Source organism: Gorilla gorilla, chromosome 6, assembly GCF_029281585.2.
Source record: "Gorilla gorilla gorilla isolate KB3781 chromosome 6, NHGRI_mGorGor1-v2.1_pri, whole genome shotgun sequence".
Lineage (NCBI taxonomy): Eukaryota > Metazoa > Chordata > Mammalia > Primates > Hominidae > Gorilla > Gorilla gorilla.
This window is the reverse complement of record NC_073230.2, coordinates 119,929,258-119,950,859: the sequence shown is the minus strand read 5'-3', so window position 1 is coordinate 119,950,859 and position 21,602 is coordinate 119,929,258. Positions and strand designations below refer to the sequence as shown.

Sequence of the window (21,602 nt, the reverse complement as noted above, 5' to 3'; positions counted from 1 at the left end):
ATTTAAGATGCAAGATCATACCTGAAAATACTATTGATTTTTGTTTCCTAAGTGTTTTTACTAAAATTAGGTTAAGCCCCGACTAAGAAGAAAATATTAGAAGTCTTTTATCCACAAAATATTTTTATTAAAATAAACCTAAACATTGACTATTACCACGAATTTTTGACAAGATAAAATATCACTAGTAAAAGATTTAAAGAAATATGAATACCTAAGTCAAATTATTACTATATTTTTCAAATTTAGTCCCTATTACAACTCTGCTTAGTACTGGTTTTACCTCTTATGCAACGTAAATTATTAGCTCTTGTGTAGTATATTCACACTTCTAGTGTTTTGAGACTGAATCTAAAGCACTGTATTTAAAGTATTCATGTATTTCGTTTGATAATACTAAATATTTTCGTGAATTTTATCTAGAAACTGTGGGAGTCTGCTTTTACAGATTTCCTGTCTCCTTTAAAAATCTAGGTGGTTTTTTTTTTTTTTTGGTGATAAGTAACATACCACTCAACTAGCTTAAACAAAAAGTGAATATTTAAAATTAATCTGATATCTGACGTGACCCATTTTTGTCTCTGTTTCTTTCTAAGCCAGATTTCATTGTGTCAGAGTATATGGGACCATACATGACTAACCCATGTGTCTGCATTTACATGTTCTCCATTAAACAGTAAGAGATTAAATCATATCTGAGTCCTCTGTCAATCTAAGAGATTGAATCATATCCAAATCCTTTTGGGAGAGAATCTGCTTGGTCTTGTTTTTATCAGGCTTTTGACCTTTACTCAGACATGTAATGACTGGCTGAGATAGGGCTATAGACTATAAATGTGGCATCTGGAACCCATACATGTGCTATTTTGGGGGAGATAGTGGGTGATCATGAACTAGGAAGATGAAAATCTACAGAGCTTAAAAACTAAAATCTTAATGACGAAATAAATAGCAATGGAGGAATAGCCCTTTTTCTCATTCTCTTCCCTTGACACTACCGAATGTATGTGGACAGAGGAGGGTCCTTAGAAGGGCTGGTATTCAGCCTCAATACCGAGACAGTCATTTCTAGCCCACTTTTCTTCTAATTGGACAGTGCTTCATCATAACACTTGTTAAATACTTTGAATTTCACATCCTAGTACTTTCTTCAATTTTAGCAAAACAGGTAGAATCCAATAAATATTTAAGTATCATGTAGGCATGTAGGAACTAAGAGTGATTGCAATGATATATATTAAAAGCATTTTTTATGTGACTCTTGGTGATGGTGTTACAATTTTAGATTCTGGCAACTAAATTTCTATATGATGACGAGAAGGGAAGAATATGAGGAGGCAGTGATTTCTCAAGTGAACTTTGAGAAGATTTCTGTTTTATAAAAGTGACATTACAGAAGCAATGTTTATTATCAGTCTGTCAAGTTACAGCATTAAGTCTATATGAAGTATTACTTTTAGAAAAGAGGAAAAATATTTTGTTTTATTTATATCCATGTTACCTTGAAAATTATGTTATTAGGCTTCTTTGAAGTCTAGGATCTAATAATTTACTTACTTTAATTATTCTCAGTATTTTGTTAGTTTTTGTTTGTTTTATAGATAATAATAGCCAATAACTTCTTTTTAATAACAGAACTCTTCAATGTATTTATATTTCTTTGTAAAAATGATTTACATGGAATCCATCCAACGTTTTCATTTCAGGATTTATTTGTTGATAATTGCATGACTATAAATAGAATAAAAATTATAAGTGGGATATTTAATGATGATAAGCATTTGGCCCTTAGTTGAGGGAAGGTGTGATATTAAGGGGGTTATAATTAATGATCTTTAATCTATGACTTTCTGTTTTGGGAAACTAGGAGATATAGTTAATGGTTCTATCATGTGATTTTTCAAAATTAGATGAGAAGAATTATGTGACTTAGGAAATTTACAAGCTACCATTTCCACACTAGACTTGAATTGCAAAGATCCTACTTACAAAAAATACCTTTATCCATTTGTTGTAGTTGAAAGTAGATTATTTAGTTTCTGATAATCAAGAAAACCTTAAGTTATAAGAAAAAATATGTGGTTGATATATACTGTTGATATCTTTTCAAATATACATTAGTCGTCACGAAATATACTTGTACAGTCACAGTGGAGTCTTTTTAGATAGTTCATGAACCCCGTTGTGTTAGCTCCTTCATAATGCCTACCAATTTGCTTCATTTTTGACCTAGTATGACCACCTCCAGGGATCAGAGAGTTGTTAGGTCTTCATGCCTATTCAATACCAGGATTTTCTACAGAGACTGCCAACAAAGGTGCAAATTTTGATGTTCTCTGTGTCTTTTTCCCCTTAGTATGAGCACTTATGCAACATGGACTCAGCTAAAACTACTTGACTTTGAGTAACTAGTGATATAGCTAAGGTCAAACTGTTGCCTTAAATAGAGAGTTCTGAATCAATGGAAGCCTCTTCCTGGAGGTGTGTACTTGGATATGTGACCTGATTCACTTTTATATCTTTGGCTGAATGACGCAGCAGGGTCTAGCTTTTGGAGGACAGCAGCTCAAAGGTATCTATGTTGTTTTTGAAAACATGAGAATTATACAGGGAAAATCACTGTGTTACCTCAGGTTTTCTAATAGAACCTGAAATCAGATGCATATATTAATAAATTTGCACAGTTAACACCTAACCAATTCTCATTGGAACATTTAAAAAGTCTTTGAAAAAGATCTTGCAATGTATGCTTCACTTTAAATGTCCTAATAAAATGCCCTACTATCAGTTTTGTAATTAATCCCTTTATATTTAGTTTCTTATTCCTCTTTCCAAGAAATGGCAGAATGAAGGATAAGAGAAGGTACTTATAATTCCAGGTGTTTGAAGACACTTGTCTTGACTCTTCGAAATGAGAAAGTGGCAAGTGTTGTTTTTTTGTGTTGGGCATGTCTCTGTGGAGCAAAAATAAGGAAGGCAGCAGAAGTGGAAGAGGACCAGATTTAGAGAAAGAGGTTCCATTCCCAATGCAAGAGCTTGAATAACTTAGAAAAGGTTTCTGCTTAAGTGGGCTGAAAAGGTAGATATATTTCCTCAGTCCTGGAAATGTAATTGAATCAGCACTCTAATGAATACATTTTTGAGATATTTCAAAATCTTAAAAAGGAGTCACTTCAACTCTCAAACACTACTTATCACTTCAATCTTTTTTTTTTTTCAAATAAAAAGTACTAGGTTTTTTTTTCTTTAAGTGAAAAGTTAGTGCTAACCACTCAACACAGAAATTTTATTTTAAACATTTTTTCATGCTCCAGGAGTATAGTTATAATTGTTAATTTCAGCAGGCCCATTCTTACTATAAAGTTTTAGCACGGTTTCCTATGAGCTGTATAAGGCATGACCAAATTTGTGTTATTTGCCCAGTATAAACCTAACTGTAGGCAAGAATTGTTAATTACGCAAATAATATTAACAGTGTGACTATTGCCACACCCAATAATTTTCTTTTTTTCTTTTTTTTTTTAGTTTTCAGATAATTGTCTTTTATATTTAAAGAAAAAAAGAAAAAGCAGTTGATTACATTTATATACAACTTTCTTCTTTGTCTAAAAATTTCACCTTGTCAAACACACAGTATGGAAAGTTATAGATATGGCAATAAGGCTTGTATAATTTTCTATTTTTTTAGAATTTGCAAACTTAATAATTGCAAGAAAACAGTAGCCTAAACTCTCAAAGCAGACTTAATAATAGTGTACTTTACTGAGGTCTCTTTTTGGAAGATTTTATTGCTTAAAAACAATGTAGTTCAGGACAACTACTAGAATACTAAAAACTTGATGATTTACAATTAAGTAACACTGGTTCAAATATTTTATTTCTTTTCATTTTGGATTATTTTCATCATGTTTAATAGCAACATCAGTGAAGCTGCCATGGCATAATACACAATTTATTTTGGAATAGCATAGAAGCTCATCTGTATAACAAGAGTTAATATGGTGTTTCAAACTCTACAAAGTTTACAATTTTATTATGCCAAAAATTAACATCAAATCTTTGTCAAATTTAGGGAAATTTATATTGGTGGAATGAAAGTTTTAAAAAATGGTTGATTTCTCTGCTTAATTCCATACAGTGTATACTAAATATAAATAATTTCATGTATCTAGTCATGTAAAAACTCACTGAATCCACATCATGTACAAGACAGTTTCATGTCTTTCCTCAGCTGGCTCACATTTCTAGAAAGGTGATAAGATGAAGCACAAATAGGCCGGGCGCAGTGGCTCACGCTTGTAATCCCAGCACTTTGGGAGGATGAGGCGGGCGGATCACGATGTCAGGAGATCGAGACCACGGTGAAACCCCGTCTCTACTAAAAATACAAAAAAATTAGCCAGGCGTGGTGGCGGGCGCCTGTAGTCCCAGCTACTCGGAGAGGCTGAGGCAGGAGAATGGCGTGAACCTGGGAGGCGGAGCTTGCAGTGAGCCAAGATTGCGCCACTGCACTCCAGCCTGGGCGACAGAGCGAGACTCCGTCTCAAAAAAAAAAAAAAAAGATGAAGCACAAATACAGTCATATAAGCCAGTTAATGGTATTAGAGTTCAAAGCAGGGAGTGGTCACTTTTAGATCAGCAAAGGACGGTTTCATGAAGACAGTGCTAGAGGTACAGAACCATAAATTTCCGAAATGAAAGGGCTTTTTATTGTACAGATGAGGAGACCAAGGCCAGAAAGTATAAAAACTTGTCTGAAGTCATGTTATAAAAATATGATAGCACTTGATTAGTTAGAATCCAGGTTCCATGACTTTTTGTCTAATGGATCTTTTAAAATAGTGGCTTTACTGAAGTGTAATTCACATACCATAAATTTACATTTTTAAAGTGTAAAATTAAACATTTTTTAGTATATTTATAAAGCTGTGTGACTATTAACATTATCTAACTTGAGAACTCCAAAAAGAAACTCTGTACCCTTAAGCACACTTTCCATCCTTTCCACCTTGAGGTGTCTGTTAAGGCATTTGTCCCATTTTTCAAGTGGTTGGTTTGTTTTCTTACTGTTGAGGTTTTTTTTTTTGTTTTTTGTTTTTTTTTTTTTTTAAGTTTAAACCCTGCCTTTCTGTCTCCCTTTCTTTCATTATACTTTAAGTTCTAGGGTACATGTGCACAACGTGCAGGTTGGTTACCTATGTATACATGTGCCATGTTGGTCCCACCCAATAATACTGATAGAATTCTTTAGATAATTGCGATAAGCTGTCACTTCTGATTTGCATTGGTCCTACCTGGAAGTTCTCATTCTATTGGGAGTTAACAATAGGAAAAACTAGTAATGATAGACTATTAATTAAAAAAAAATGACAAAACATCATCTGTAATTCTATTGTTTAAAAATGTGTAGAGTTAGAAAACAATGAGAAAAGATAAATACTAAAATGCTACTAACCATTATAAATGAATCAAGGGGAATTTGAGAAAAAATTTAGACATAAATAGTAAGAAAATAAAAGTACTAGGAATGTCTTCAGACAAATTTGTAGCGATAGCCAGACAACATGGTACACTCTTCCCCAGAGAAAATTAGCATATACTGTATAAATTCATGTGGATATTCATTGTTGTACATATACTCCAGAAAAGTTATATGTAAAATATATGAAGTTCAAGAAGAACACTTTACTGGAACATGGTTGGTCCAAATCATGATCATCTCTAACTGTAATACCAAGTGTCAACCTTAAAATGTTAATGATTGACCTCAAACTCCTTAATTTTCTATATAGTCCATCCCATAAATAATATAAATTTCTAATAAGAATTACTAAAAAGTATATTTATATGTTTCTAATATTTTAAAAGTCACACAAAACAAAATGATTTGAATTGAGCAGGATTGTAGCTTTTTCCATTTTTATTAAACAGGGCTTCGTGTTTTTGGTATACAACTTTGAAAGGTTTATGAAAGAATTTTAGAGATCAAAGGGTTAGAAAATTAACTGGAGGTTCTATAGGGATTTCGTGTTAATCATCAATGTATTCAAACTGGGGTTAAATACTTTTTTCTTTCTCAGATAAAAATTCAGAATGTTTAGTGTAGATGATAAACTTATTTTAAAAAGGATTTTTTAAGCAATTAATAGTTTGATCTTTTTATCTCATTTTAAAATTTATTGTGGACACACAGCCTTTTAGAAAGTGAAAATAATTTTAGAATGTCACCATCAATTTTTCTTTACTGTTACTTACCTGTTTCTTTGTATTGATTTTTTTTTAGGTGAAACCACATTGCAAATAGTAATGGGCACCACAAGGAATTACAATGTATTTTTGTGATTAATAGATGGATAGATTCCCAATCATAGTCCTGGTCTCAGTTCCAACAATCCGATTTGTGCCTTTTTGGGAAATATTCATTTGTTTATGGCATACCTTTCTTGTTGTAAAATATAGGCAAAATTGTTTCACTCTTTTAAAATATTAACATAATGAAGTCAGAGTATTTTAAAGTAGTTGGAATAAAAGCCTACAAATATACTAACAAGTGGCACAGTCCATCATCCTAAAAAGAAAACACTGAAACAGTGAATATGAGACTAAGTAGTGGACTAATATTGTTATTTTTCAACTTTCTAGTGGCTTATTCTGAATACCTGTTATGCCTCAGACTTTTTAAATTGTTTTTTCTTTCAAGGATGTTCTATGAATTATTTGCTGAATTTCTTGGGCATTTTAAATAAAATATTATTGCTTTCATTTTGTTACCTAGTTTTTCGTGAGGAACAATTAATTAAAATACACAACAGATGAAACAATTAGATTTCCTTTACTTTCCACACAAAATTGGTTTACGGAACTTCGGCATTTTACTGGAGCAATTAAATTCCCCAGTATGAATACATTTAGCTACGAATTTAACAGCTCATAAACTAATGCAAAAAATTGTCAAATTACTGGGCCTAAAAGTGGCTTAATCTATCTGTCCTATCTTTAATTATTTCAAAGGTCTTATGAAGAAGGTTCTAAGGAAGAAGAAAGGTAGAAGGAAAAAGAAAGGAAAGAAGGGAAAGAGGAAAAGAGAGAGAGAGAGAGAAAGGAAGGAAAGGAGGGAGGGAGGGAAGGAAAGAGAGAAGTCATTTGGCATTTATTTGAAAGTAGAGTCAAGCTTGCTATTTGGTGGCAGAATTGCTAACTGGGTGTAATAAACCACAACACAGACTTCACAGAAATGTTATGTAGTCATCTTAGAAGTGAGAAGTTCATTTTGTGGTTTTAGTTTGAGATTATAGCTGCTTTCCTACTTAAAGTAGGAATTAGACCCATGGAACTCTCCATTATAATTTATTATCTCATTCTGAGACTCATTCTATCTAAAGCAGATGCTCGGCCACTTATGTTTAGTAGTTCATGGGGTCTCTACAGTAATATTTGGGGATCAGCAGTAACATTTGCTGTCATCCTTTTATACTCATGAAAAAAATAGATGTTAAGATAGCTAAATGGCTTGCCCAAGGTGATATAGCTGGTATTTTGGCCTGAACCCTAAAAAACATGCATGCCATTGATTGTAATAAGATGTGTTTTGTAAGCTAGTACCATACAGAGTACCTGGCACCTGCTTGTCATTCAGCATATATTTGCTGAATGAATTAATGACCGTAAGAAATAAATTCTTCTGTACCCTAACACCACAACCTTTCTGTTAAATCACAGTTTGTCTGTCATTTTGCCTGATCCGAGGAGGTTTTTATATTCTTTAAAAAATCTTGGAAATGGGATGTCTTACTCTTTCTTATTTGAGTTATGATGCTTTATACTAGTTGTAGATTCAATTCCAGGTTTATATTAAATATGGAATTAGAATATTGAGTTTTTTCCCTGATACGAAATTTTAGATTTTTGTACATGTTTTAAAATCAGTGTTGTCATGGTCATTTTAGAAATATATTATGGCTTTTCTTTAAGGCTGGGTCTTTATTGAACATGTAGGGAGCCAGTGTGTTCAATTTCATAGAATTTTCATGTGAGCATTTCCAACTGTGCCTATCAAAGGTGGACTAGACTTCCTGCATCAGAATCACCTAGGTGCTTGTTCAAATTCAGATTCTAGATTTCCAGGGCCTAACCTTCTAGACTTTAAATTAGTTTCAGGACCACTGATTTATAAAGTAAGATCTGAGGGCTATAGACACATTTATTTTCATGTCTGTATAAATATTCTTGAAAAGAAATGAGGAGTTATAAAATTTTTTAAAATCTCAGTTGCCATTTTTATTAGATTATAAGAAACTCATACTGGAATGATAAATCAATTTGGATATTCATAAAATAATGACTAGTGTAAGTCATAAAAATGGTAACTGAGGAATGAAACTTTGATACATGCTACAACATGGGTGAGTCTTGAAGACGTTATGCTAAGTGAAATAAGCCAGGCACAAAAGGACAAATATTGTATTATTTCACTTTAATGAAATACTGAATAGCAATATCTTCGTATATGTATTATGATCTAATCATCATCAAATACTTGTTTTTTTATAAGTGCAGGTAACTGACTTGGGACTGAATATAATGAGAAGGGTAACACTACCTTCATATCATCTTATGGTCTACTTATAGCATCAGAATTAATATATAGATAAGCAAATATGTAGCAAATGAGAATTTTTAAAATGTTACATATTATCAGGGCTGAAGAAATTCAAAAGATATGAGAAAATCTTTGATGAATTTCAGACTCTGTTTTGGTGTTGTGGTTAGTTTTTCACATTTAGATAATCATTGTTATCAGTTCTACTGTGCCCATACGTTAAAAAAAAATCCATTTTCACATTTATTTCAAAGCTGTTTGCTACTTCTAGTTTAATGTTCCAATATTTGAATATGAAATTATATTACTGAGTTTAATGTGACTAAAAGTAAGTAGGAAAAACTGATACACTGTTAGTTTACATACTTTTAATTAATACTGAAAACATTCATTTTTTATGTGTGGTAAGATTTCTAAACTGTTACTATGACACTATAACCCATTGCAGTGCTAGTGTGTCTCTTGACTCATATGAAGGGAATAGCTTAGCACCAAAGCCACCATTCAGAACAAAGAGACTGTCTTGGAAGGTGATATGACACTAGGTCAATATGTTACTTCAGCTGTCTCTAGCACTAAAACATCTAGAAGCTGTGGTCCTGAAAATTAACTTTCTGGATCAAGATAGTTTATTAGTTGGCAGTTAAGAAATTCTGCATGCATTCTCCAAAGCTAAGGTTAAGGTAATAAAGCAATTGAGCTTTTCAGCACTTAAAGAAAGGTGGAGGTGAAATGAAATAGCCATTCAAAACAGCAAATAATTAATTGAGTCTCTTTGTTAACAGGCAGGAGGTCAAGTACACGTAGCCACAGCCATGATACAGTCTGCATTCTAAACAGCTGAGTCTTTGACTTGAAAGTGACTAGATTGGATTTTTGGGAACTATTTCAAATGAGATATTAATTTAGAAGGGTAGTTATACAGCTTGAAAGGTACTGTAAGAGATTCAAATGGTCATTTACCATACATTTTGTCTTCTTATTTCTATAGAGTTATAATTTTGACTTTCCTTTCTTTTCCTTTTATTTTTTAAACTCATGTTATATATCTGTTTTTAACCTATAACTAAGAATTCTACAGTAGGATAATGATCATGTGATTAGGTCAGTGTAACTATGAATAGATAGGCTTGTATATATTAAAAGTTAACAAAAATGAAATAAGATGCCCCAGGAAACATTTGAATTAACTACATATTTATCATAGGACTCCTCTGAACATTGCATTTATATTTTTAAAGACTGGAATTATAAGGACTTAAGGAATTATAATTGTAAAAGATGAGATGTTTACAAAATTTTTCTCCTATGTATAACACAAAACAAGATAGCAGTAAATAATTGTGTTTAAAATAGAGGGCCAAAAACAAACTTGCATATTTTCTAATTGACAAATAATATCTGAAAATAAGTGTCCAAAATACACAGAGGGTGGTGCTGAAGAAAATCTTTGGGAGGAAGAATAGGAAAAGACCTGGAACATTTCTTGGATGGGGATGTAAAGAATTAGAGGAAGACATCTGAGTGCCAGTGAACAGCCTGGAGGGATGGGCATTGTGCTGGAAAAAGCAAGGCAAACAGATGGCAGCGGTGAGAAAGAACTGATAAAGGGTGGGAGAGACATGGTACGCATCAGTAAGGCTTTGGGGCTCTATATTTTAAAACGAAACTGAATCAGAGGATTTTGTGAGAAGTATTTACTTGATTTCATATCTTTTTCAGAAAGGCATTTTATTTTAGGTAATACGGTTAGACTATTTAAAAGTTTTAAATAGAGTTTAACACTGTTATGTAAATCAAAATATCTATCCATGTGGTCATTCCAAAGCATGGTGCCATTGCCTACAAACCCACTCTAATGCGGATTAGATCCCACATATTTCATACTGGAGATCTTTCTTAATCACTGATGTTTGTGCCCATGTCTCTTGGCAAAGCTCCCATGTTAGTGAAACGAAATCCCCAAGTTTCTGCCATTCAGATGAAGAATGGTGGGTGGTAAGCATATGTTTCTGAGAAGTTGCTTTTATTTAAATCAAAGCCTCCTTCTTACATTTAACCCACAGGCATTTAAGACCAGTTAAAGATTATTTCCATTAATTCTTTTTGGCCTTATTTTTACTCAGTTGTAGAGGTATTTGAGGACTATTAATGGTTTTTATACCTGTGTCTGGGAGAGACTTATTAAGCTTCAGCTATGGGAACCACATAGCTATCAGGACCCATGCAAATTTCATCCACACATGAAGATGACGGTTTGGTCCCATTTTGACTTAATAATCTCCCACTCTTTCTTTAAAGAAAGCTGTTGGTCATGTTTGAGCTGCGGAATGATGGTTTCAGAGTCTGTGAAATGTACAACTCACAAAGAGCATCAACATGACAGCTGTAGAGATTAGAGTCCATTTTGTGTGTACAGAATTAGGGGACCGATGCTCTGAAAAGCAGGCAAGCCTTCTCACATTAATCAATGTCTTTCAACCTAGAATCAAAGCAGCTTCCTGCAAGGAACAACACATGTGGGCGGGCACACATGGTCTGTTTCCATTTTAAATGGGTACCTAATTATTCGGAATAAGATTTTATGAACTAGAAAAAAAGTGGCTATAGGATGTGTGTACTAAAGAATAATAGAAAAAGGTAAATCTTCGGAGAAATTATAGCCTCAACATACTCACTGTTTTTATGAAAAACACATGCCTCAATAAATTTTATAGTTATTGCTGACTGTGTGCAGTCAACTAAAAATAGCAGGTCAGAATCTTTAGCTTCTTGAAAGGATGCATCACAGGTTGAGATATGGTTGTGATTTTTGGAAAGGGATTTCTTTGGTGTTCTATGTGTAGAACACTGGCAACCAGGAATTTTTCCCCGGATTTATTAAGGTATGACCGACAACTAAAAATTATATGTTTTTACAGTATAAAATGTGATGATTTGGCATATGCACACATTGTGAGATGATTAACTCTAGCTAACATAGCCATTTCCTCATATATTTATCTTTTTGTGTATATATGGTGAGAACGTTGAAGATCTACTTTCTTAGCAATTTTCAGGTATATAATACATTATTATTGACTAGAGTCATCACACTATACAATAGATCTACCCTTTGACCAGCCACTCCCCATTTCTGCCCCCAACCTCCACCAACAATCTCTGGCAACCATCATTCTATTCTATTGACTGGGAATATTTTGACCTCTGCATTTTCTTACAAACAATAGAAGTTTTTCAGGCTAACCTAATAAGGGAAAGGACAAACATAGGAAGAGTGAGTAATAGCATGATAACCAAACTTTCCCTCATTCTGAGGTGCCTGTTAAATGAGTAGAACCCTAACATAGCAACTTTGAAGATCTGTCTTCTCCAAGTCAGTGCTTCTGTGTTCTCTTTGTGGAATCCATAGGCAGCATTCTCCCTTCTTAGTCACCTGGCTGTGTTTTTCTGTCTACTCACTGCTCTGTACCTCTCTGGCTTGGTTTACCCTAGTGAGAGAACTTCTGTTCGTCCTTGGAAGTAAATCTCCCCTGTTTTTCTTCTGTTGTTGCCAAAGTTCCCTTATGACCTTTCACAGTCTTTTTTAACCCCTGACCTAAATTTTGCCATTCTTAACTTGCCTCTATTCTCCAAAAGATATTTATTCTCAGCTGCCAAAAATCCTTTCCAAATTAAGCCTTTTCTCTAGCTCTTCCCCCCCTCTCTATAGCTCCATGTAATTTATCCAGCAGAAAGGAAAAAGGTAATACTGGAAGACTTAGAAACATATGCATAACATTAAGAATAGGAGATATTTAATTTAATTTTAGTATTATTTAGGTTAAGGCATTGACTATCATAGTACAAGTTATTGCAATATAAATAGCAGAAAATTAAATATATAGAAAAACTTTCTGATAATGTAGCAACTGGAGCTAGCTGAATGAGTGGCTGTCAAGCTGAGCAAATAAATGGTAATGCTGTTTTTAGAGGTGATCAGTTGAGTTGATTTTTTAAAATCCCAAGCATCATGTATTTTTTTTTTTCTGGAAACAATTTGCTAATACTATTCCAGTCTACAACTGGGGGCATAAAGTTGACCTTTTCAAAGGAGTAAATTGTGTGTAGTTACTGGCGCCTGAGAGCTCTTTTGCAAAACAATAGCATTATATTTCAAAAATTAATAAGTTCAACAGGGTTGGAACAGAAATGTGTCAGGATACTTCATATTCTACTTATGTTCTAACCTCCACACTGTCAGCATTCTCCAGGAGAGTGAACATTTTTGAGAAATTAGAATAGTATCATTGATTATGCGGCATCTCACCTCTCCCCACACATACACCTAACTCAGTTTTACTAGGAAATTTTGAATCCAGTAGCACAGTTTAAACATTAATAATGCATATCTCGATTGTCACTAGAAAGCATATTAATCAAAAGAGATATGCAATAAAGACAATGGAATGGATACAAATTTTCAGGCCATAAATATCAGGTATGCAAAAATATATAACTTTATTTTGCTGTTGCTGATTTTAAGTGTCCTATTGCAAGCAAGACTTAAGTGTCCTATTGCAAACAATGCTTTTCAATTCAGGATAAATATAAGAGCTTTCTGAGGCAACTTAAAACAAATTAAGTCGTTTATAGTTCTTTATCTTGTCAGAACAACATCTAAGCCCCTGAAGTTTATTGTGTGATGGCATCAGGGGAGGGACCCTGCACCTTGATGGACACCTTTCCTTGCTGGCATCCATGGGATGGCATGTTGGCCTGTCTGATTCTCAGTTGTAAAGGTTCCTTTACTAACAATCCCCAATGCTGGCAACCACTGAAGTGTCTCCGTTCCCATCTGTGTCTTTCCTGACCCTGAAAAAATATCATATGGTAACCATAAAATGCTGAAGGTAAAATGCTCAAGACTAGCCTTATGCTTACTTTCTTCACTTTTACCAAGATGCTTTCTACCCTAAGCTTGGCATCTCATACCCTACAATATCACTGATATCATGGCAAACTGGCGAGTAAGCTGTGTTGGGCACAAGCTGACTACTGTGCCATTCTTCAATAACATTCTCCAGGTGGCTACAGGTACTTCTAATATTTTGCATGGACATTGACTTAAAGGTCCCAACCTCAGTTCTTGTATACTAGTATTCATTCTGCAATTCAGTTGGTTTGCCTTCTCTGTGCCATATAGATGGCAATGGATACGGTTTGATATAGAAAATACAAATAGCTTGCTCTTTCAGGGTGTTTTGTGGTATGAATATCCTTCAAACCTACCAAAAATATGTGGTACTATTTCCCAACCTGACTGAAACCAAATATCTAAAGCTGGTTAGCTTAACTGAAGTGTTATGGTTATGAGGCTAGATTGATGGATTTATTCCTTTGAAGAGCAGTTAATTTTGTTTTATTCCATGATGTTAAGTGGTATTCCATCAAAGCCATACTCAGTGAGGTAGTTTGGATGAGGGGTTGAAACCTAGCTTGACTAAGGGGAAAGAATGCTTCTGAGTGCATGTCCATCTTTGGGAACAGAGCGGTGGTGCTTCTATATGAAGGTCTGCACTTGGGAATCTGTATTGAAAGAGTAGTCAGTATGTAAATTTATGTTAGCATTCACGTCCTTCATTTCCACAGATATGTTCAACTTTAAGCATATTCAATATATTAAAATCAAGGTTTACAAAATAAATTAGGGAATATAATTTTCACAACCAGAAGTTTCTTTATAGATCCTTTTTAAAGTTCCTTTAAAAGCCATAACTCCATGTTACATGGTAGAATACATGTGCACACACACACACATTTTACATATGTGCTGTATATTGTTTCTGTGCTGTATATATTCATTTACATACAAATTATTCTAGATGGTGAGGTAAATTGTAATTATATTAAATACTTGAAGATTGCACTATTCTGTGTTTTGAAATGCTTGAGTTAACAAACATTGTTGGAAATTAATTTATTGTTATGATTATACTAAATTCCTTAAGTTTTTCATAGTTAAATGAAGACATTTGTTTTTCAGGATCAAAAATACTCAATTACACAGCTCTTTTCAATTATAGAAGTTAGAGTCATAAATACAAATTTAATTGATTTTACATAATCCAGGCTGATTCACTAATAAGACCAGTTGTCACTATTTGCTTATTAAATTTTTCCTAATCACATTTGGTGAAAGTGAAATAACTCCTACATTTAACCAAGAACATTTTTTATCAATAAACAACAGTTCAATTCTTTAAAGTTCATTCTTTTGTTGTTTCATCAGTACTGTTAAAATACATTTTCCTGTGTAAGGAATTGTAGAAGATAAATCTGAAACATAAAGGTGATATTTCTGCTGCTGCCTTCTTAGGTCTCTAGAAACCTGACTGGAATCTCTCCAGTGTCCTGAAAGATTCTATTTCTGCTTAGTAGCCTGATTCAGGTAGGGTATGCTCTGAGAGAATGGCCAATGTAGATAAACCATACCTTTCTTATTCCATCCCCACCCCACAAAATGAGACTGTGTAAGTCACATTGCTTGAAATTTGACTCTATTTTCATTAAAGTTTTCTATACACTTAAAAATCTTCAGCCCCTGCCTGAGGTTTCCTTTCCCATGATCTTTCCTTCCCCTTCTAGAAAATAAGACAAATTTGAAACATTAACATGGGTTCTTGCCACTTCATCTGTACATCATTTTGCCAGTAATGAGGCTCTTGGTTGGGAGCATTCTCGGGGATATCAGGACAAAAGTGATTGTTAGGCATTGTATATACATACATCATTTTCTGAAACTACATCTGAAGTCATAAGCTCCGTGCTTGAGAGGCTTTCATGAATGAACCCAAAAAACAACTAAAGTCTGTAGTTTATTTTGTTTAATTTTGAAAGATTTACATGATACAAAGAGAAGTCAGCAAGGGGAAAAAGGTAGCTGAAATACTACTGACCTACATAAAAATTTTGAGAGTGCTAATTAATGAAACGGTATTGAATTTTATAAATGAATCATTAAAAATGAGGCAGTATGTACAAAGTTCACACTACTGATGGTGAAGCAAGTGTACAGAATCCAAAACTAAAAATTATTCGTTTTTATCTTGATTTTACAGATAATACCTACCTAATTTAAAATAAACCTGTGCTTTTCAATATGGATTCAGTTATATTTAGTTTTGCTGTTTCTTTAGCTAATTGTTTAATAAAATTTGACCAAACCTTTACAATGCTTTTCTTGTTCTCCCATGAAAGAGAACCTGAAAATTCTTTTATTAGAGGGCTTAAATATAGTCTATCCATGTAAGTCTTAAAAAAGGATTGTAACTCTTGTCTTAGGCCCAGTTAATTGATCTCCTTTATGAATTTATTATAGAAAGGGGTGTCTAAAATTTACTGAGTACCTACAATGTGATAGAATTCCTGCTAGACCTTTTATGCGTTTTATCTCACTAGTTACATGATGCTCTAGGTAGGAACATTTTTCAAGATTTCTAGACTCATATGCCCTCAGGTACTACACGTTTGTGAAACAAGCTGGCGGGACTGTGGCAAATCGTCTGCTTCTCAGTTCTAATGGACTTTTTTTTAAGACAAGGTCTCACTCTGTTGCCCAAGCTGGAGTGCATTGGCGTCAACATTGCTCACTGCAGCCTCCACTTCCTTGGCTCAAGCAATCCACCTAACTCAGCTTCCTGAGTAACTGGGACTACAGGCACATGTCAGCATGCCTGGCTAATTTTGTATTTTTTGTAGAGACGGGGTTTCACCATGTTGCCCAAGGCTGGTCTCGAACTTCTGGGCTCAAGCCATCCATCCTCCTCATACTTCCAAACTGCTGGGATTACAGGCACGTGCCACTGCACCCAGCCTCCAGTGGACTTTTCTCATGCAAGAATGTGCTACTAGGGTTGCCAGATCTACCTGTTTTTTCAAGAGAAATAAATTTATATGACGTCTCCTATTTGCTTAGCTAGCTCAAGATTTTTTTTTTTTAATGCATGAATCAAACAAAATATTCCTGTAAGCCAGATTTGATGGTCTGGCCACTGGTTTAGGATTTCTGATCTAATCTTACCTTCCTGAAAATGAGTCCCAGATAGGTTATGTAGCTTGCCTACAGGGAGCAGCTCACTTACAGCAGAGAGGAATGGTAACAGCAAGACTCTATTTCCATTTTTCTCCAGTCCATGGATTTGCAGGGCACAAGAGGACCATCACATGGTCACCAAGTGGAAAATTTGGGTAATAGAGAATGGGCAATATTAAAAGAAGCAGAGGAAGAGCCAGATATACTCCATAGCCTTTTAGCTCTAGCCATTGTGAAAACCATGCTAAACTCTGGCAACATTTTTTCAAATTTGACAGGGAAAGGAGGTGATAAGCTATCATTTGATAATACTTTTTATCATTGTGTTGAGTGGACTTTTCGTTCTACTTTCATGATAAAAGAATAGAAAAACATATATTTTTAAAATTATAATGATGTAAAGTTATATGGCTTAATGCATGCTTTATCCTTTAGGATAGTGAAAAACATTCTCTTGTAATAGAAGGCATCCCCAGAATATTCGTTTTTCCTTTCACCTCAAATAAAGCATTAGATTTAGGCCTCACTGGGATATATGCAATGTAAATAGTGTCCAATACATGGTAGTATTTTTAAGGGTTCAGTGATTACATTAGACTGTGGCTAAGGTTACTTTAATTCTGTGATAATCTGGGCCAATTCTGAACCGTATGAATATAAATACCCAAGTCACAGAGGGAAGTTTTAAAATTTTATCATAAATGGGAGAAGAGAATGCTTAGACCTAGGGTTAAGGTATTTATGTGACACCAGGATCAGGGTGGGGGTGGTCAGGAAAAGAGAAGGTGGGACATATGCTAATCTCTCCATCCCCACAATATAAGAGGGGTCTCTTGAGTATGCCAAAGTAGCTTTCAAGTGCTCCCAACAGGGTGAAAATTGTAACTTTTTGGGAACATAAACAAACATGAAATTAGTGACAGAGACTGGAAATTCTATTATGTCTACATTAGACCCCACTCCTTGACCTGCAACCATTCTGGTTACAGACATTCTCTGCCATACCACACAGAGCTGCTAAGACTCATGCAGTAAAGAAACAATTCTAGGCTCCTCGTCCAAGTCTCTGGAGAAATCTTGCCAAATTAAATCATAAGCATAAAACAGAATGTTTAAAATCCACATCCCAGAAACAAATATTGTAAAACATTACTTATTATGAAAACACTAAACTTACAAATTTAAATGTAAATTTTAGTATTTATTGGGGAACATCCATTGTATTCCTCAAGTAAAACATAATCCTTCACTTGTTATTCTTCACATTTTCTAGGAGATAGGAAAGTGGCCAAGAAAATTAAGACAAAGAGAAGTTTAATAAGTTTCATGATGTAAATCTGTATAACTCTCTGAGCACTTCTGCTGAGATCAAAGTAATGCATTCAACAGCCTAATGATTAAAATATAGATATAGATTTTAAGCAGTAATGGAATTAATGTTAGTAATAGCTTTTTTCATTTTGAAATTATTTGATTAGATTCTTGAGTTTAATATTACATTAAAATTTAAAGACATATTTGAAGTAGTAATTCGTAAAACTTTAATTATATAGATAGCTCCCTTTGCATACTCTATTTTGCCTCAGGATCTTAAAATATAGATTATTTTAAAATATAGAATACCTTTCAAGAATCTCAAAAGCTTAAACATTGTTGGCATAAAATATTTTTTACACTGATAGGGGTTGCTTTTTATATTATTCCATTAATGTTAATCTCACCTCAATATTAGGCAGTAAGCTTCATAATTAATTCAGGTCTTACCTCTATCTTGGAGCATGTCTTCTTGGGTAATGTCATATAACGCAAATAGTTGTCATCCGCTAAAGGAAATCCCAATAATGTGGACCAAAAATCTGGGCATGAAAGCTTTTATCCACACAGAACTTTTCCTTTTCCTTTTGTTTTAGAATCTTCTTGCTTAGTTCCCAGTAAAAATGGATGCACATTTCTCTCTCTGCTATTACAGATGTGAAGTCATGCCACAAATAATATTCTCTAACATACAGTTTCAATCCATACATTCTGCTGATATTTCCATATCACTAAATATTCTTCTATAACATCATTTTTAATGACTGTATTTTATCATGTGAGTGGGACTATGGTTTATTTAACCTGTCTGCTCTTGTTGATTTTTTTTCTTTTTTAAAATAGACGGTAATGCTTTAACTATCCATGTGACCAAAATTTGGCATACATTCGTAATCATCTCATTAGGATACATTTCTAGAAGTATGATTATTATGTTTAAAACAATATAAAATCTTGATATTGTCTTATAGAAAGGCATGTTACATGACCAAACAGTTTATATATAGAGTACCAATGTCCCTAATCCCTCAACAGCAATTTATTTTTATTATTAGTAGTACATCTTTGTCAATATAGTAAGAAAGTGTTTTCATATCCATTATTTTGATATGCAATTATTTGATGACCACTGAGGCTGAATAATATTTTATACTTTCCTAGTTTTTAAAATAGGAGACATGGGAGGGCCACTTTTCTAAAAGATCTATAAGTAACCCTGCAGAGAGTATCTTAATTTCATTAGCTTGAATATGCCCATACCCCTCACTTCAGCTGTACATTAATGACATTAAAGTTATAGAAATATAATATTTACTTGATTTAATAAAGGGATGAGGCCAATCAAAACTCTGATCAAATTTCATTTTAAAATAAAAAAGTTAGCTTAGTGAAAAACTGTGAAACTAATTGTTACAAATAAATGCAACTAGCTTACGTGATTTCATTTCCTCTGCAAGTCATATTGTGAAATATAAATCTTATTGAAAGTGCACATTTCCTTTGATGAAATGTACAGTTTGAATATATTTGATCTTTTCAGTTTTTGCACATTTACATTCCTTTTAAAAAGTACTTCAATTCAAAATGTGACTTGAATTTAAAATATTTTTATCTATGCATGATTTTGAAATACATATTAAATGATCATTTATGTGATGCATGAGATGTTTCTTGAAATGGGTCTGTTAAATCAAAAGACTTAAAATGTTATTGGCAGGAAATTGACCATATTAAGATAGAGTTACCCATTGCTACATGACAAATTACCCCAATGTCTAGCATCTTAAAACAACAAACGTTTATTATCTCACATATTTTCTGAGGGTGAGGAAACCAGAAGCATCTTAGCTGTGTGGTTCTGACTCAAGGTCTCTCACGAATTTGCAGTCAAACTGTTGACCAGAGCCACAGTCTCTGAAGACTTGACTAAGTACGTGCTTTGAAGCTCACTAATGTGACTGTTAGCCGACCTTCCTTCTTCACCACATGAGTCTCTCCTTAGGCTGCTCAGGACAGACCAGACTTCTAGAGTGATCCATGAAAGAGACGTGAGACGAAAAAATAGAAAGAGGAAGGAAGGAGGGGAGAGAGAGAAGGAGAGAAAGAGGGAGAGCCTGTAAGTCTGTTTTATAACATAATCTCAAAAGTGATGCACCATCAGTTTTACCATAAACTATTGACCTCACAGATGAATCCTATCACAGTCTGGAAAGGAACTGCACAGGATATATATACCAGGAGAGGCAGAGATTTATTTAGAGTAAAGAGTATTACTCTAAGTTAAAATTTACCATAATCAAGTAGCTTGAAATAAATGATGTCTGTATTAAGTATATCAAAACCTGTCAATTTATTTTAACTGTCAGTAGCCCTGTTTTAGCGCTCTGAATTCTATAATCATCAAATGGCTAAACCCAAATGTAGTTTCAAAGAATTCTCTAATTCTTTATTTTTTAAAGAAAATGCTTCGCATCTTCATTGTTTTTACGGGATTTAAATAAAAACTCCTTTCTTAATTTTAAATGAAATTTTAAAAAACTGAAGTATGTTATCATTTTAAAGAAATGTGTAAGCATTTTCCTATGTACTAATCCTCTTTCCTCTAAATACTTGTGTTAGTTCTCACACTGCTATAAAGATACTACCTGAGACTGGATAGTTTATAAAGAAAAGAGGTTTAATTGACTCAGTTCCACATGGCTGCGAAGTTCTCAGGAAACTTGCAATCGTAGCAGAAGGATATGGGGAAGTGAGGCACATCTTCTCATGGCAGCAGGAGAGAGAGCAAGCAAGCGAAGGGGAAGTGCCACACTCTTAAATCATAAAATCTCGTGAGAACAACATGAGGGAAACCAACCCCATAATCCAGTCACCTCCCACCAGGTCCCCTCCCTCTACACATGGGGATTACAATTTGAAATTAGACTTGGGTGGGGACACAGAGCCAAACCATATCAGAACCTATCTTTAACAACAATAATAATTTAATAATAAACTTTATTCCTTAATGAGAAAATGTTTTATTCCTCTGTATTTTTTATTTTTGTAAAGTTTTAACATGGCTTTTTTTCCCCCCAGAATTTATTTAAAATGAGAATTACTTCAGTAGTCACTTCATGTCACTTGGAACCGAAGTGAGACTGATGTCATGTCATGGGGTGCAAAGGAATCTGTAAAGACTTTAATATAGCCTATTTTGTTATAGAATTTCTTTTCATCTTCCTAAAACAACATAGACATAACTGATTGTATAATGTTATCTTCTTGTTCTAGGTCTCCTAAAAACCCAGAACAGAAGATCATTAAGAGAGTGATTGCTCTTGAAGGAGATATTGTCAGGTAAGTATTTACTGTTGTTTCTGAGTTCAAATTTTAAATATCTAGAGTTCTGTTACCTACATTACTTGGGAAATACATCTGAAGTCCATGAGGGCCAAAGTTTTGGAGACATTCCAAATGAGCTGGTACATCTTTAGTGAGCATCATTAACCTTTCAGGTTGTAAGGAATATAGATAAACTTACTGATCATATTGTTATTCTTTAATTGTGAAGTATAGGATAAATATTAATTTAAATTAACCATATAGTCTAAAATGATCATTAAATCATTATTG

General features: G+C 33.8%; 1 protein-coding gene across 7 annotated transcripts in view; it reads left to right on the top strand.

The window, feature by feature from the left end:
- IMMP2L (inner mitochondrial membrane peptidase subunit 2) overlaps positions 1 to 21,602 on the top strand; it is an 888,292-nt gene that overhangs the window by 568,394 nt on the left and 298,296 nt on the right. For 4 of the 7 annotated variants that reach the window (XM_031013153.3, XM_055347242.2, XM_063708728.1 and 1 more), the window contains exon 5: positions 21,261 to 21,326. In XM_031013153.3, coding sequence (XP_030869013.1) covers positions 21,261 to 21,326 — 66 coding nt within the window. Of the gene's footprint in view, positions 1 to 21,260; positions 21,328 to 21,602 lie in introns of those variants that run through there. The other 3 variants (XR_008667325.2, XR_008667324.2, XR_010134733.1) reach the window with 1 other exon arrangement.